General features: G+C 39.0%; 2 protein-coding genes across 2 annotated transcripts; one reads left to right on the forward strand and one right to left on the reverse strand.

The window, feature by feature from the left end:
• Positions 1-552: 552 nt before the first annotated feature.
• LOC146326727 (uncharacterized protein C3orf85-like) lies at positions 553-2,460 on the forward strand. The gene is made up of 5 exons (XM_084719061.1): positions 553-742; positions 929-964; positions 1,313-1,437; positions 1,517-1,602; positions 1,961-2,460. The coding sequence occupies exons 2-5, from the start codon at positions 931-933 to the stop codon at positions 2,037-2,039; spliced, it is 324 nt and encodes a 107-aa protein (XP_084575187.1). The 5' UTR covers positions 553-742; positions 929-930; the 3' UTR covers positions 2,040-2,460.
• Positions 2,461-3,105: 645 nt separating this feature from the next.
• On the reverse strand, positions 3,106-15,326 carry LOC146326728 (neuronal acetylcholine receptor subunit non-alpha-2-like). The gene is made up of 7 exons (XM_084719062.1): positions 15,092-15,326; positions 13,451-13,745; positions 10,546-10,697; positions 7,563-7,607; positions 6,914-7,023; positions 5,570-6,485; positions 3,106-4,315 (listed from the first exon to the last, which is right to left on the reverse strand). The coding sequence occupies exons 2-7, from the start codon at positions 13,518-13,520 to the stop codon at positions 4,151-4,153; spliced, it is 1,458 nt and encodes a 485-aa protein (XP_084575188.1). The 5' UTR covers positions 13,521-13,745; positions 15,092-15,326; the 3' UTR covers positions 3,106-4,150.
• Between the last annotated feature and the right edge of the window lie 202 nt (positions 15,327-15,528).

Here is a 15,528-nt window from a genome sequence, read left to right on the forward strand (position 1 = left end):
TTTCTGTGTCTGAATGGTAAAAAGATGTTGGTCTTTGTTATGTGTGCAACAATAAAATGATTCTATGAAACAAACTATAACAAACTTTTTTATATAATACAAACTAACAATGAAATACCATAAATTCTAGCATTACCAATACTTTATTACAGTATTTGTAAATTATTTATCATAACTTCATTGTTTGTTAACAGTAAAATAATTTTATCATTTATTAATGACGGTAAATCAAAGCAAAAAGTACCAGAGACATAAACAAACAAAACAACAACAAGAAATACATTAATTAAATATCAATATACTAACTTTTTAATAACTCCCCGTAGTGATATTATGACTCAAACTTCAAAAAATGTTGACTGGAAAAAATGGAGAAATGCGTTTGCTCTGCAGTGTGTTTGAGTACCGACAGACTGTTCGTCTGGACAGGCTCGTCTTTATGTCGCCTCTGAGAGCTGGACTTGTTTCTGTCGGGAGGCACCAGTGTGTGTGTGTGTGTGTGTGTGTGTGTGTGTGTGTGTGTGTGTGTGTGTGTGTGTTTTGGGATGGTCATTCAGAGCTCTGGCAGCCACAGAGGTGCTTACCTTGAGTGGACGGCCCGATGCTTGACTCCATTCATTCCTCTCCTGGTCAAAAGTCTGTGAAAGAAACTCTTGTTCACTTTCACGTTCAGACGAGAGATTCTGAGCCGTGAGGAGACTCAGACATTCAGCTGATCATCAGCTCACTGCTCACACTGCAGGTAAATCCCACATTTCTACAACTCTTCATCTACACTGCTTATTTACTGACCTAAAATTTAGATCTCTCAAAATAGGCCAGCTGCTAATTACTTTTAAAATGATTTAATGTTTCTGTGCTGTATTTTTATCATTAAACCTTTATTATTAGAACTTCAAACTTACACTATTTGTTTAACCTTTTATAGACATGAAGTTTGTGATCCTGTTTGCTCTTTTAAGTGGTAAGTCCGACAATTTTATGAGTGACTATGTGTTTTTATTTAAAGTGTTTAATTGTTTGTTTAAATGGTGACATTTTAGACTTAAGCGATAATCCACTTGAATATTCAGACTGAGCAATATAATCTGTTTATTTCTAAATATATTTGAATTTATCCTGCATTTGTATCATTTACAGACCTTATCAGCCATTAAACACATTCAGTGTCTTTCTTAAGACACTTTTTCTTTAGCGAATCTTTTTATTACTTGATTAAACTCTGTTACCTGTTATTCCTTATTCTTGTTTGTCAGCTTGCCATCTCTTTGCTCCTCAAGCTCCAGTTGTCTGTTTTTAACACTGTGTTCAGGGGTCTTTGCGGCCCCGTTCATGAAGGAAGAGGAGGCAAAGAAATTCATCAGGCTGAAGAGACAGTCAGGATACTGGGATCCACACCACTCTCAGAACCAGTGGGGTTACACCATTCAGGAACAGGTAACGCTGTGCTGTGCGGTGTGAATACTTTTCAGATATTAAAGAGGCATTTCTATGACAAAGCGTCTTTCCTCCTCAGGCAAACGAGTACTGGACAGCCCTCCGTACAGATGCTCAGTACTACATGGACATGAGTAACCTGATGTTTGACCGCTCTGTGGCTACGTGAGTGAGATAATCAGCAGCAAAGCATGTGCCAGTTGTTTGGCATTTTTATCCAATGTGCCTTACAGTATCATGACTTTATAACACAAGGCAATGCACCCCACTTTATCTATTATCTATCGAGGTCCTTACTCAATAACACTTGTTTAAACACATTTTTTAAGTCTATTTATTCTTTTTCTAACACCTCTTCTTGTTTTTTGAAGCTGCATCTGTACTCAAATTGAACCCTGACACTTGTCCCACCCCTGCGCTATATCTTGCTTTTAAAAATGCTATAACAATGAAAGAATTACTCACAGCTCTTTAAAATTTTAATCCTCTTTTGGTAATTTTCTTCTGTCTGGTTATGTTACAGGGAAAACAACAGGCTATATATGGAGATGCTGCGCAATGCACGAGCTCACCTGGACAGCCAGACGGGTGGACGCAGATAAAAACGGGAAGAGGAAAACTGAAGGGATGATAAATCACATTGTAGACAGATATAAGTCCTTAAACATATACCTTAATGTGATTTACAGGGTGAAATACATTTCCCATATTCTGAGCCTTGACCGTGAGCTACTTTTATGAAGGAATGTGTTAATTTTGCCTTTAAATACTGTTTAAATTGACATTAGAGTTTAAAATTGTTCCAGTTAAAAAGGTGCATCAGATAGTATACCTGTCAGAATTTATTTTAAAAAACAACAGTCCACATGTTTCGGCTACACTTCAGTTGTCCATTTTAGTTGAACTGAATGTCCTTAATATCAGACAAGTATCAAGACAACAGAAACAATTTATAAACAGTTTTTTATGGAAAATTATGTCCACAATCTTGTATTGACTATGAGGCTTCAACTGAATATGAAATGTGCTCTTTTTTTCCTTTCTAAATTAAAATGGGAAAAAAAATGTATTGTTTGGAATTAGTTAAATACAGCAGTTGTGTAACATTTACAACTTAATATGTTTTTAAATACTCACAATAAAATGTGTCCATTACAGCTGTTTTTTTTATAAGTGTACACATTTTATTCAATAAAAGTTAGAATCAAAGCAAATGAAATGGTGCTTTTTAAAGCTGCAGTGTTTCGTTCAGCAAACATCAACAAAAGCAAAAATATGTTGAACAGATACTTCTAGAAATTCAATGTTTTGCAGTTTATATCCATCCATAACAAATCCTGCATGTTGTGCTTTTGGAAATGGAATTTGTTTTAATGCACGAGAGGAGAAAAGAAGAATTTATTTCTTATTTGAGGAAAAAAGTTATGTGTTCTGTATTAGTGTCATGTTCTATGTCTCTGGTTTACCACTGGGTGGTGCTGTCACTTCACTCATTCCATCTGTAGTTGAAGTATATTCCTTTTTTATGCCTTTGTTATCTGTGGCATCTGTATGTCTGAGTTGTTTCAATGTTTTAATGGAACATTATCAATTACATTATGAACAATCTTAATTTTCACTGAATGGAGGAGCAGAAGCAAAAATGTCAGTAATTATGACAAATCATCATCCATTTAAAACATCTTTATTAGTGTATTAAAGTATACCTGAACAATACGAATACTGTAGTTCTGAGTATTGTGTTGTTTAAAGAAGAATAAGTCTTCATTTATTCGTTACACGTTATATTATGTTGCTTGATATGGTTTCATTAACTGCAGCGACCAAAACAGACAAAGACACAGTATTTAACAGAAAATCAATCGGTTAATATGATCAGTCAGTTCATGACTTTATTCCCCTAACATATGCTAACTTCTTTAAAGATTTTGCAAACATGTTAAGGTTTGTTGCGTCTCTGATGAATGTGTAAGGTAGTTCAAATGTTGTTGATACCTCATTAATTTTTTTTCACAATACACTACTAACAAGTAGTTACATTAAGAGGTATTTTGTGCATCAGGTAGGTGCTAACAAAAACAACTTTATCACTATTATTGTGAAAATTAATATAAAATTAATTTAATAATTGAATATTGTTGATGCAATAGCTTGATGGTGATCATTTTAGAAGGTTGTTTTTAAAGCTTCTTTGAAACTGTACCATATCCACGAGGAAATTCGTTTCAGTCAAGTGGAAAATAACTGGAAAATGAAAGGTAATGTCAGTTAGGAACATAAAACAATAATGAGGAAGTGAGTTAAGGACGTAAATCAAACCGATCATCCTATTGTTTCACTGATGCTGAAAGACATTTGTTGATGTTAAATTTAATTTTAGCATAAATACCATGTGTAATCTAGTGTACTGATAGTTGCATGCTACTTAAAGCCACTATGTGTAGTTTAATGGACCAGCTGAAAAGCAACTCATGTTGCACCAGTTTTCACTCATCGCTGTTTATGTAAAATCAAAATATTATGCCATCATAATAATTTGAAAAATGCGGACAGACAGAACATGACATAAGGAACATTAACAACATTAAAGAAACTTAACCAACTAAAAATCAAACTGTCAAAGTTCTCCTGTAGTGGCTTCCTCTTGCTCAGTGGTTTGCAGGCTCTTGAAGGTGGATCGTCAGTTGCCTGTAAAACAGATGCGTTATTGCTACTAGTTTGAAGGTGGGTCCTCACTTGTAGCTGGAGGAAGGATTTTCAAAAACTTCTGCAGAGCTGGAGTGAAGATGAGGATCGTGCCGAGCACTGAGACAGTGAGGAAAGCCCACAGGAAGATCCTGTCCAACACCTGGGCCACAAACTTCCAGTCTTGCACCACCTGGGAAATAGAAGAAATAGGAGGTTTTGAGACGGTCACTGCTGTCACGTTCTGCCAGGACATGGACTTTGTAATACTGTCATTACCATGATAAATGTTTTAACATATTACAACTGATGTGCTTTACTGTGGCTGCAATAACGTGCAGGTAGAGGGTTACACACATATTCATAAGTAGAGTTACATCCAGTAACTACTATTTTTCTTGCCAGCGCAACTCCAGTTCAACATGTGACTGTGTACCAGGAAGATGTGGAAGGTAACGTTATGAGCAAAGCAGGACAACTCCTCTGTTGTCAGCTTCAAGAACCGAGACAAAAGTCTTTGAACATTACTCTCATCATCCAAGGATTGACTGGCTTAACTTCATTTTTGATGTAAATGTCCCCACAATAACTGTAAAACTCTTAAATGTGTGCTAGGTTTACCATTTGACTACAGACTGCTTTTTTAATGAGGGCCAGAACAATACGAACTTCAGAGTGATCTTCAACACTGGAAGATGTAAGTTTTGCTGTTTTTATGTTGCTTTACTGTTTATTTTGCAAGATAGTCTGTTGTAATCTGCAAGCACGTGGCTTGGACGATGTTTGGCCAATGCTGTAATACTGACAGACAGTAATGAGGAATTGTGGGAATGTTATTTGAAGTCAGTTAAGTTACCAGAGTAGCAGGCAGGATGTGGGACATCATGTTGCTTTTCGTGGATCTTCATACTGCAACACGAGCTCATCTGGTTTTGGTTTTACACAAACGCCTCCGCTGCTGTGTGACTCAAGCTGGTATGTGTGTCTGTTTCTGCCGTATGTAGATGTACTGATAGACTTGACCTGTGGTAGACGAACTGTTTTACTTATATTTATATACTTTGGGTTTTCTGCCAAACAAATACTTCTTAGATGCCTGATCCAGCCCTTGTCTTCATTCCGTTTACCAATTAACCTACATTATGAAACAGGCTACTCCTCTCAAGACACATGTAGACCCATACCTCAATTTTATTTCTATTAGGAGCCAATAAACACATCTGTTTTTAAATATTTGTTTCCTTTCATAAGATTTGTTTTCTTACTAATAGAGTATAAAGAGAGAGAATTATGTTGTGAGTCAAGTATTCCTCATTATTTTTGTAATACCATAATATTGTAAAATTAAATAAATAAAAATTGTAGGTCATCTTGCCCACCCTGTGATGGCAACTATTCTAATGTTTACTTCAATCTTTCTTAAGCAGTGTGATCCAGCTAAACCCACCTCACGGATGAAGTGCTCTTTGCGGATATGTCTGCTGATGTAGCGCACTGAGTAGATTGCCTTGTCCAACATGGTCGCCCAGGCCTCATCCTCCTTCCCCTCAGAAGTTGTCTGTCCGTGGGCCCCGCTGTTCGCCCTCTGGACCCCTCTCCGACCTCCTGAGCGAGTCTTTAGCTCAGGACTTTCAGGAGCCAGCTCTGGGTAGTGGTAGCGGTCGGTGTGTCCACGCATGCAGAGCAGCCTCGGCAGCTTCTGAAGGAAGAGATTGCGAACCCAAGGCGACATGGGGTGGTAGGTGGCTGAGGAGCGGTGGTGCACGTTGATGACAAAGACGGTGACAATGATTGAGAGCGTGACAAAGATCATGATGAACAGCAGATACTCTCCGATGAGCGGGATCACCTTAGAGGAGGAGGGGATGATTTCTTCTATGACCAGGAGGAACACAGTGAGCGACACTAGGACGGAGGTAGAGAGTGACAGCTTCTCTCCTTCATCTGAGGGAAGGTAAAACACCAGGACGGTCAGGAACGACAAACCCAAACAGGGGATGATGAGGAAGAGGGTGTAGAACAATGGCAGCCTCTTCAGAATGAAGGAATACGTGATGAAGGGGTATGAATACAAGCCGTCCTTCCTGTTCCCTTTGGCGCCAGTGGCACTGAGGATCTCCCACTCCCCATTATCGAAGAAGTCCTTCCGATCCACCTGGTTGTCTATCAGAATCAGGTCCACCATGTTGCCATCGTACGTCCAGGAGCCAAACTTCATGGTGCAGTTCTGGCGGTCGAAGGGGAAGAAGGTGACATCCATCGTGCAGGCAGATTTGTAACTAGCAGGCGGCGTCCAGGTGATGGCACCGTTGTACCTGACAATGGCTTTGGTCATCAGGGAGCCCTCAAACCGCCCATCAGCACTGAAGAAACATGAAAAAGAACTGTAATGATTTAGGGTTTTTTATGCATCTTTTACAGTATGATTTTAGTTTACCATGAAACACTTTATACCACAATTAAGGAAAATAATATATACATATATGTTTTTTGTAGTCTTAATATCACTAATATTATTATCTAGACTAACAATCTATTGCAAACTGATAATGAATTGACAAAATGAAAGAGAGACCTACAGTATTGCAAAATAATATTTTAATGTGTTAGGATTAGACCTAAAAATCTATATGAAAATTTTATTACCTTAAAAATGAAACTCCATTTAAAAAATTATATTTAAAAATGAATGAACAACATTGACTTTTTGTTTCTGTACTCTTCATTCTGGCAGAGTGTCTTTTAAGATAAAAGTCTGTCAGTTGGTTCCTGGGCTATCAGAGAGTCTTACTTCTCATAAAGGACAATGTCTGGGAGCCAAATATTTTCAGAGGGAACTCTGATGGAAGTAATTCCTCCGTATTTTTCCGGATTCCATCGCAGCTTGTAATCAATCCACTCCTGTTCAACATAAACACAGGACACAGGATGCAATATAATTAGACCTGCATACCACATCAGAATTGAAGAAGCAGCATTTTAATAAGAAGTGAAAAACATCTACAACAGCATCTTGTGTCTCCCCTGTCTGTCTACTTTTCTGATTCAACCTCTTATAAAAAAAGGAACAACAAAGAAATATTTGTTTGTTTACAAAATAATGGTGGCTATATGTCTGGAAAATTAATCCAATCTGAAAACGCTTTACAAAAATATTTTACTGTGTCCTACAATCAAACATATTCACACTTCTCAGACAGGATGGAAACAAGTGTTCTTCAAGAACTAGTGCTGAATTCAATTTACAGTATATGGACTGCTATCTGTCTCTCTGTAAAAGAAACCTGCAAAATCATATCAACGGACTTCTCAACATCTTCTCAAATCTTCTCAACAGACTATTGCAGACTGTATAAATATGAGCTTGCGTCTTCTGCAAATACAGAAGGCAAGACCGAGTGTCACCATATAGCCTCAGTTCATTTTTGTGTCCTGCTCACCTGACACAGCCAAACGTTGGTTGTCATTAGCTGGTTCTTCTCATCCTAGAACAGACAAATAGAACAGACAAAAAAGTAATATTTGAGGGGGGAAAAAACCCAGAAGCTAGATAACAGTGTGTCGGTTATAGGCAAATTTCATTATGACAATTGAAACAAAAGTGGATTCACATCACCAAAATTCAAAACACACCATTTAAGTTGACTAAAACATGTTGTTTCTTATTTGCAGTTGGTTTTACACTGTTGAAAACATAATTATGAATATTATACTCCAGTTCTGCCATATTCCGCCAATAGATCCTTGTAAAAAATTAACACATCAACATAGATGACAAACAACACGCAAATATTGGTACTTTGAAATGATGTAAATCAACAATATGTACAATATATTTATCTCTACTAACAAGAAGAAAGAAAATCAACAGAAGTTTTAAGCTTGTATATGATTCAACTTGTTTACAGCACAAACTGTCTGATCTCGCAGCTTCCATCACAATATTAGATTTGATTAGCGGACTAGACGAGAGACTTGGTTGGAAGTAAAACTAAATCATCTTTTCCATGAAATCAGACAGAATCTCATTTACCTGCCTCTGCTGCTTCCTTAGCAAACAACACAAAGAAACATAAAACCAGAGGTGGGTGCAGTGAACCACGCCGAGGCAATATAAATGCAGCAAGGGGTAAATAGAGGAAGACAGGAATATAGAGATGGAGAGTGGTTAACACAGGTTTATTTCCACATCACCGAAGGCAAGTTTGAAAAATAAGATGACTGAGAACACAAGGCTTGAATGAAATAAACCTGACTGAGAGATATACACAGATGTAGCTGTTCAGCATATCCAGACCAGGCCTCAGCTGTCAGACCGAGTTGGATGTTTTGGTGATCATATAGAGCAGAGGTGAACCATAATCTAATACAGAGCCATGCAGCAGCCCAAGGGACATCCATGGAGAAGCCAAGCTGCTGCTGTGCTGCTGTGTTCCTTGTTAAGCTTTCTTTCCTGCTCTCTTTTCCCAAGTAAAACCGATCACCAACCTAAATCTCTCTCCTCTTTGGAACCATGAGAGGTTTTTTGTTTAATTTATTACTTTAACAGGCGCCCATGTTAGGTGGAAAAACGAAGAGTTAAATCTAAACCGGTTGAGATGAATATTTCAAGCCGAGAAGAGCGGCTCCTCCATTATCTTCCTCCGTTTTCTCCTCTTGAACACCTAAACCATCTCAACCTATCACAGCCAGCCTCTGAAATATTAAAGGAACACTCCAGAGAGAGTCTGTGTGTGTTTGTGGATATGGCGAGAGTGTTCCAGATCTATTTCAGGACCAAGGAAAGCTCCTCGCTGTGAAGCTGCCAGTGGCCTGTTTGGTTTCATCACCATGGACAGAGACACGGCTCTGCTGAGACAGAAGACTCGAGCAAGAACGAACCACAACTAACTTTAGTTCTCTGTTGTTATAGTTTCATGTTTCTTAAAGGAACAGCTCACCTCAAAATCAAAAATACTGTTTTTTTTTCACTGGTCTGTAGTGGTATTTGTCCCTCTAGTTTGTTTTGGTGTGGGCTGCCGAGACATCAGCTGTAGAGGTGTCAGCCTTCTCTTGAATATCATGGAACTGGATGGTGCTCATAGCACTTTCTTTCTTTGAAGAAAGTAGTTCCTACAATACATGAAACAGCTCATAACAGAGTCTGTGGATTATCTTGAGTAACCAGATCATGATTTCTGTAAATAGACATTGCCACTCATTGCATTCGGAAGATGAAATCCCTGACAGGTAAGGGGAAAAAAATGTGAATTCAAGGTCAAGGTCAGACATTTTAAGGGACGTAAACATGAGAAAAACACATTTTTGAGTGGAAGGTATCTTTAAGCCAAAATGGAGTTAACTGCTCATTTGTTGGAGACTCTTTACAGATTTGTTATTTCTGACAGCAGAACAATACATGTGGGATTGATTCCAAATAAATTACAGCGCCCATTATCATTGTAAAAAAAAGGAACAGTTTTGATCCACTGATCTGATTTTAACAGTTTCTATGTTCCAGAGGAATAAGCTATATCAGGCTTTGACCACACAAGCAATACTGGCAAAATATGGCAGTAATGGAATATAATATTTATAAATATGTTTTCATTAGTGTATAATGACCTGAAAATAAGAATTGTGTTCTCATTACCTTAGAATGGGATGTTTATATTTACAGAGGATGCGGGACGTCTTCTGTAGAGACAGGTTCCCACAGTACAAAACACTGGCTCTAGATAGGTGTTTCACGTTTTTTCAAGTAGTTCCACTGTAATTTCTCTCACACACTTGGAAGGGGAGAGTGAGGTGTTTGCAATCTCCGAACTCAAAGTGAGATGCCACCAAATTCTCCACACTGGTTCTTTAAGATCAGAGGCACGATGAGCTTAAATATGGGAAAAATATTTTGCCATTCCGTGCATGTCACATTCATATTTTATCTAACTACATATATCTATCTGGTCGCTGACATATTTTTCATGACATGGGTGAAATGAACCTTGAATACACATTTCTGTATTCAAGAAAGAAAAAGTCTGGAATGTTCAGAAGTTTGAAAAAGTGTAATGAAGGTGTTCTTTGATAGGGAACACAAAAGGTCAAAAAAGAAGAAAGGTACAAGGTACTCTGAATAAAGATTTTTTTCACTACTTGTTGAAAGAGCATCTTGTACCTTTCTTGTTTTTTGAGCACATTTCTATGTCATTGACCTTTGAGAGTTTTGTGAAAAACTCAATGTGTGCTTGTCGTGACAGACCCACTAGCAGGGACAATGGTTTGGGAGACATTGTTAGGATTTGGTTTAGATAAAGGTAAAGTCTTAGTTGTGTATGTGCTATTGGACTGAGGGATTGGGAATATAAGACACCAAATCTTCTCATGAGGACAGAAATGTATGGATATGTGTTTGTAATTTGTGTCTGTAATTTCATGTGTTCTCACCACATCAACCAGCTGGGAGATCTTGAGTCCGAAGCGTACTTTAATAGTGTCGTTGGCGTGCTGGATGGGCCTGACCCAGCGCTGGTAGCCTTGGAAAAGGTTCTTCAGTAAGGTGTCCTCCATCTCCGCCAAGGACACAAACTCGTTTTTAGCTGGAAAAAAGAGAGGGAATATAGATCAACAACTGTTTGTTATAATGCTTAGTGTTACAGTAACTGCTGAATGAAGCAGAAGTAAGTAATGATAAAGTAAAGCTTTAATAATCACAATGAATAATAAATATAGTCCATTGAATAATGAATATATATAACAAAGGGGGAGAGAAAATGACAATACTTACCTTCAAAACACTGTTTTGAGGTACTGTATTCATGTATTTTATTTAAAACAGCCTACTGTCCCTTACATACGTCTTTGGAGAAGTTTTCAGCTACTTTTGTAAAGGTGAAGTCTGATTGTAAACTGCAGCTGGGTTGGCGGCAGCACATAGACATTCAGGTAAGTGTGCTCCCACAAGTGAGAGCTTTCAGAATAGAGCTTTCACACAGAAGAAAGATGGCTAAAACCTTGAAAATATGTGTCAGCACCATAAACAGTAACCCTATTGAAACATGGTTATACTCTGGATACCACAGAGAATAGAAGGCGCAAACAAAAGTCTATAAAACATCCCTTCATCATCCATAAGAAGCAATGCGCTCTTCGCCTGGGGAATCATCATAACTTCAGTCCTCCAGCTGTGTACAGAGGCAGGTATTGTAGATACACTGGACTATAAGACAGGATGAGGAGTGAATGATGCAGCTCGTCACCGAGTAACAAATGGAGGGGGAGGGTACAGAGATAATATAACTGTCCAGAAGCCAGGCAGTCAGCACATCAGTCCGCCTGAGGCAATATGACGTCTCTGGGGGGGGACAGAGACAGTAACATTGACCAGAGACAGCTGTAATGTCAGACACAGGGGACATCAAGTGCAAGAACTAATGTGTGCAACGAGGAGGAGTGTGGACCTTTAACCTGCTGCTGGTTTCTCCTCTGGCTTCACATCTGTCTGGACTCATGTAAAGTAAGGCCAGCTTAAAACCACCTTCTGTAATCAGTAACAGGGCATTTTAATCCCATTGGATCACCTCTGTCTGTGCTTTCAAGGACTCTCAGTGAGAGGCGCTGAGAGCTGGACACTGACATCCAATACCTGTGTTCCTGACTGTGTCCCTGACCCGTGGACTTCGGGACAAACAGAACTGGGCCCTGACACATTACTGCTCAACTGTGCTGCTTAAAATCTCATCTAGTTGTGGGATGGATGGATGCAGCAATCTAACATGGGACTTTCTCTCAGAGGCCTGAGTTTGTGTCCCGTGTGACACACAAAAAAGTCAACATTAGATAAAGTCAACATTAACTCATCTGGTTGATGCAGGAGTGCAGTGGACCTGAGGTGGAATAACTCTGATATCAACTGATTACAGTTACAATGTTCCAAATAGTATATTTCCAATAGATATTATCAGCCCAATATTGGCCTATTAGAGCTAGATTCATCTATATGGCAGTTGGCATATATGTTGTTCGATATGCGTCAATATGAACCTTGGTGTTAGCAAGAGGCTGCAGAGGGTGAATGGATTAAGCATAGGACTTGAACCTCGCTCTCCCATGGCGGAGGAGGATTTTAGACTAGTATCAAATTAGAGGCCAGTGTTAACTACATTTTTATACTTAACCTGGAGACATACGTTCTTTTGGCTATATATTTGCATATGCATCATGGCTGTCTCGCGTATCCAGCGTCCATTTGGAGCAATGATTGCACATGTCCTCAGAAATGAATGCTACACATTCATGAAGGCAAACACATGGCTAAACAGCAAGTTTATCTCAAGTTTGGTTGGGTTTAGGTAACAAAACTACTTGGTTAGTTTTAGGAAAAGATCATGGTTTGTCTCTGCCATGCAGGTGTAAATGGCCACATTGGCCATTTACACCCTGAGTGCAAATAGCTTTGTTGGTTATGGAAACCAGGGAGCTTGTCTCTGCTGTGCTAGGCTATATACACACCATAGGAACACTGGCTATTCCACTCTGGGTGCAAATAGCGTCTGGCATAAAAACATAGGTGAAAGTTTACTGTTTCAGCGATCTGATGTAATTTTGGAACATAAAGTTTAATATTGAACTGTAAAATATCCTGTCTCCATTACAAATCTTTGTCACAGGGATTTGATAACCACATTTCAAACCATCACCATAAATCAAAACCATTTATTGTCATATTTACTAAACATATCTGAGAGGCATTATGAAAAATGTCTCTCTGGGAATCAAAGTGCAAGGTGACTTAAATAACACTGAAACAATGTTTTGAGTGACCACTGAAAATAATGTTTATGTATATTCGATGCTCTATATAATAATAATATTGGTATTGGTATTGACTCCAAAAATCCAGTATTGGTTGGGCTCTAATTTCCATTGCATTATTGTCATTGCAATTACAAATCCAGCCCACAAGTGTGTTGTTTTGATGGCTCCCCCTCCAAATATCAGAGGTAAGTTGAGCAGCTCTCAGGAACCTTTAAATTTTCATCGTTAGCTTCTTCCATATTTTGAATGACAGACATGAAATGAGATATGATGGACGTGATAAACACGAATTCTGAAAGAAAAATTGCCGTTAATGAACAACAGCGGACTACTTTTGGACGATCAGCGACTGAGGGTGTTGTACTTTTTGGCTGGCGAGGTCATCAGAGGTTAAATGCGGAGCTGATTTCAGTTTTAATCAGAGATGAATGTTGCAGCACATGGTCTGTCTGTGCTGATCCTCTTCTCTAAACAGAAACCACATCGTAGTGGATACTGAAAAATAATTAGAAAAGACACATCAGAGTTTTCTTACCGGGGATGTTGGCAGCGAGGGACGCCGGACAGGACACCGACACCAGGAGGAGGAGGACCGCCAACTTCATGGTGTCCGACTGAGCGCTCCTGCAGCCTCCTCTTACTATCGGCTGTTCAGCTGGAGACTACAGTGCGCACACGGAGATGGAGACGGCACCAAGGTTCCCATCGGTAGGTCTCAACTCTATGCGGAAAACAAGCTCTTTGCTGCGGTGTGAGGGCGGTGTAGCCGGTGTCCGTGTACTGTGACTCCGGTCGAGGCGTCACGGGGAGCGACGGTCAGCGGAGCGGCTCTGTGGAGGAGGAGGGGGAGGAGGAGGAGGAAGAGGAGGAGGAGGAGGGAGCGATGAGGGATGCCCGGGTGGGGCTGAGACTTGGAGTTCAAAAGCTACTCTGTATAACAAAGTTTTGTTTTCTTTTGTTTTGTTTTTTTTTAATCTCTGTAATGTTTCTGGTAGTTCTGGACTTTAATGTGTATAAAAACTCAGGACTGTGAAAGGAGAATTTAAATTGTGACATTTACTGTTATTTGCACATTTTACATATTCCTAGAGGAGTTTGAACGTATAATCTCGAGTATTTGAAAATGTATATTGCTTCCTTTTTAGGCATAATTATGCTGCAATTCTAAAGGCGTGTAAAACATATAGGCTGCAGTAGATCATCCCCTGTAGAGGGCTCCATGCCCCGCAGTAATGGTGTAACAGGCCACAGTGGCAGATGGCAGATCTACTGAGATCAGCTGTTTCTCAATCAAAGCGATGGATGTGAATGTCAGTGTCGCTGCTCGTCCACTGGAGAGCGCTAATAACAACACCTGGACATCGTTATTAGAGATTATATGACAGGAAAAAAAACACTATGCAACACTCATCCTACCAACATAGTAACATGCCAGGACTCCCAGTTGAATAAACCACAACACCAACAACTACATGTTTTTTCAACATCCACTCCTACCACATTGAAAAGTCCAGAATGTTTAAATATGCAAATATTGTTCATTTCAAAACTTCATACTGGACACACGATGTATCCTTGAGTGAAAAGCCCATTGTTTGTGGACTGAAGTACTATTAAACTCTGCACATACATCATTCTGTACAGTGACGCTCAAACATCAAACAAACAACCTAAGATGCAAAATATATTTTTGAGTTGAGTGAGACTTAAAACAGGAAGTGGATAACCAAACAGCTAAATGGTGCAAAGCGTAACTTTTCTCTTTGATTTATAGATGACAGAACAGGCCTGTAATGGAAAATGACTATAATGATTCAACTGGAACAACTTAACGATATATGATTTATAGTAACACTATCATTTATAATGGTTTGTGTGTATTAATTTACCATGTTATCATATGACAGAATGACTGAATATTTGCTGTCAATAATCTTATCATTGTATATGAGCTGCTTGTAACAGTTCATAAAACATGTGCTGAGTGTTTATTACTCATACATGCATTGTTTCCCTTTTTCCAGCGTCAAAATGCTTTTCCAGAGGCATAGTCTTCATGAAACGAATCAGTGTGCCTATGAAACTGGAAACCAGATACTGAGACAAAGTTTGGGTATCTGTGATGGCAAAGGCCACACAAATGGACAGTCGAGGGTAAAGCCATGCACACACTCACCTCACTCCTTTGTTCAATGCGCAGGTTGATTTAATTTGCAGTCAACCACGCCCCAAACAATTCAGGTCCACGCTACAGTTTATTTGAGTTATAATTTCTTTATTTTCCTTTAGCTTTACACTGTTTAAATGGAGTGCACACATTTTCACACTGTAAGGTTAAATTGAGTAATTTTCTGTTGTATTAATCATTTTTCTTTGTCTTCTTTTGAGTTACCATGCTGGTGGGGGTGGTTTCCTCCTGGACAGGCAAAAGGTGTGGCACAGGGGTGGAACCTGTTAAATCGGCTCATCAGGCCGTACCATCTCCAGCCATGTCAGAGGGGGGTTTGGGTTTAGTTAGTTTTTTCTGTGTATTAGTTTTAGTAGATACCCATTTTGTTTTCCCCTTTTGTGTTATTTGGTTTGGCTAAGCCAGTATACATGTTCCCTCATGTT

The sequence above is a fragment of the Lutjanus erythropterus genome, chromosome 5, assembly GCF_056507025.1.
Source record: "Lutjanus erythropterus isolate fLutEry1 chromosome 5, fLutEry1.hap2, whole genome shotgun sequence".
NCBI lineage: Eukaryota > Metazoa > Chordata > Actinopteri > Lutjaniformes > Lutjanidae > Lutjanus > Lutjanus erythropterus.

Coding starts and splice junctions, on each gene's coding strand:
- LOC146326727 (XM_084719061.1), top strand. CDS start 931: ATGAAGTTTGTGATCCTGTTTGCTCTTTTAAGTG. Junction 1,438..1,516: donor GTTACACCATTCAGGAACAG/GTAACGCTGTGC, acceptor TTTCCTCCTCAG/GCAAACGAGTACTGGACAGC. Junction 1,603..1,960: donor TTTGACCGCTCTGTGGCTAC/GTGAGTGAGATA, acceptor GTTATGTTACAG/GGAAAACAACAGGCTATATA.
- LOC146326728 (XM_084719062.1), bottom strand. CDS start 13,520: ATGAAGTTGGCGGTCCTCCTCCTCCTGGTGTCGGTGTCCTGTCCGGCG. Junction 7,024..7,562: donor CCAACGTTTGGCTGTGTCAG/GTGAGCAGGACA, acceptor TATGTTGAACAG/GAGTGGATTGATTACAAGCT. Junction 6,486..6,913: donor GACATTGTCCTTTATGAGAA/GTAAGACTCTCT, acceptor ATGTTTCTTCAG/TGCTGATGGGCGGTTTGAGG.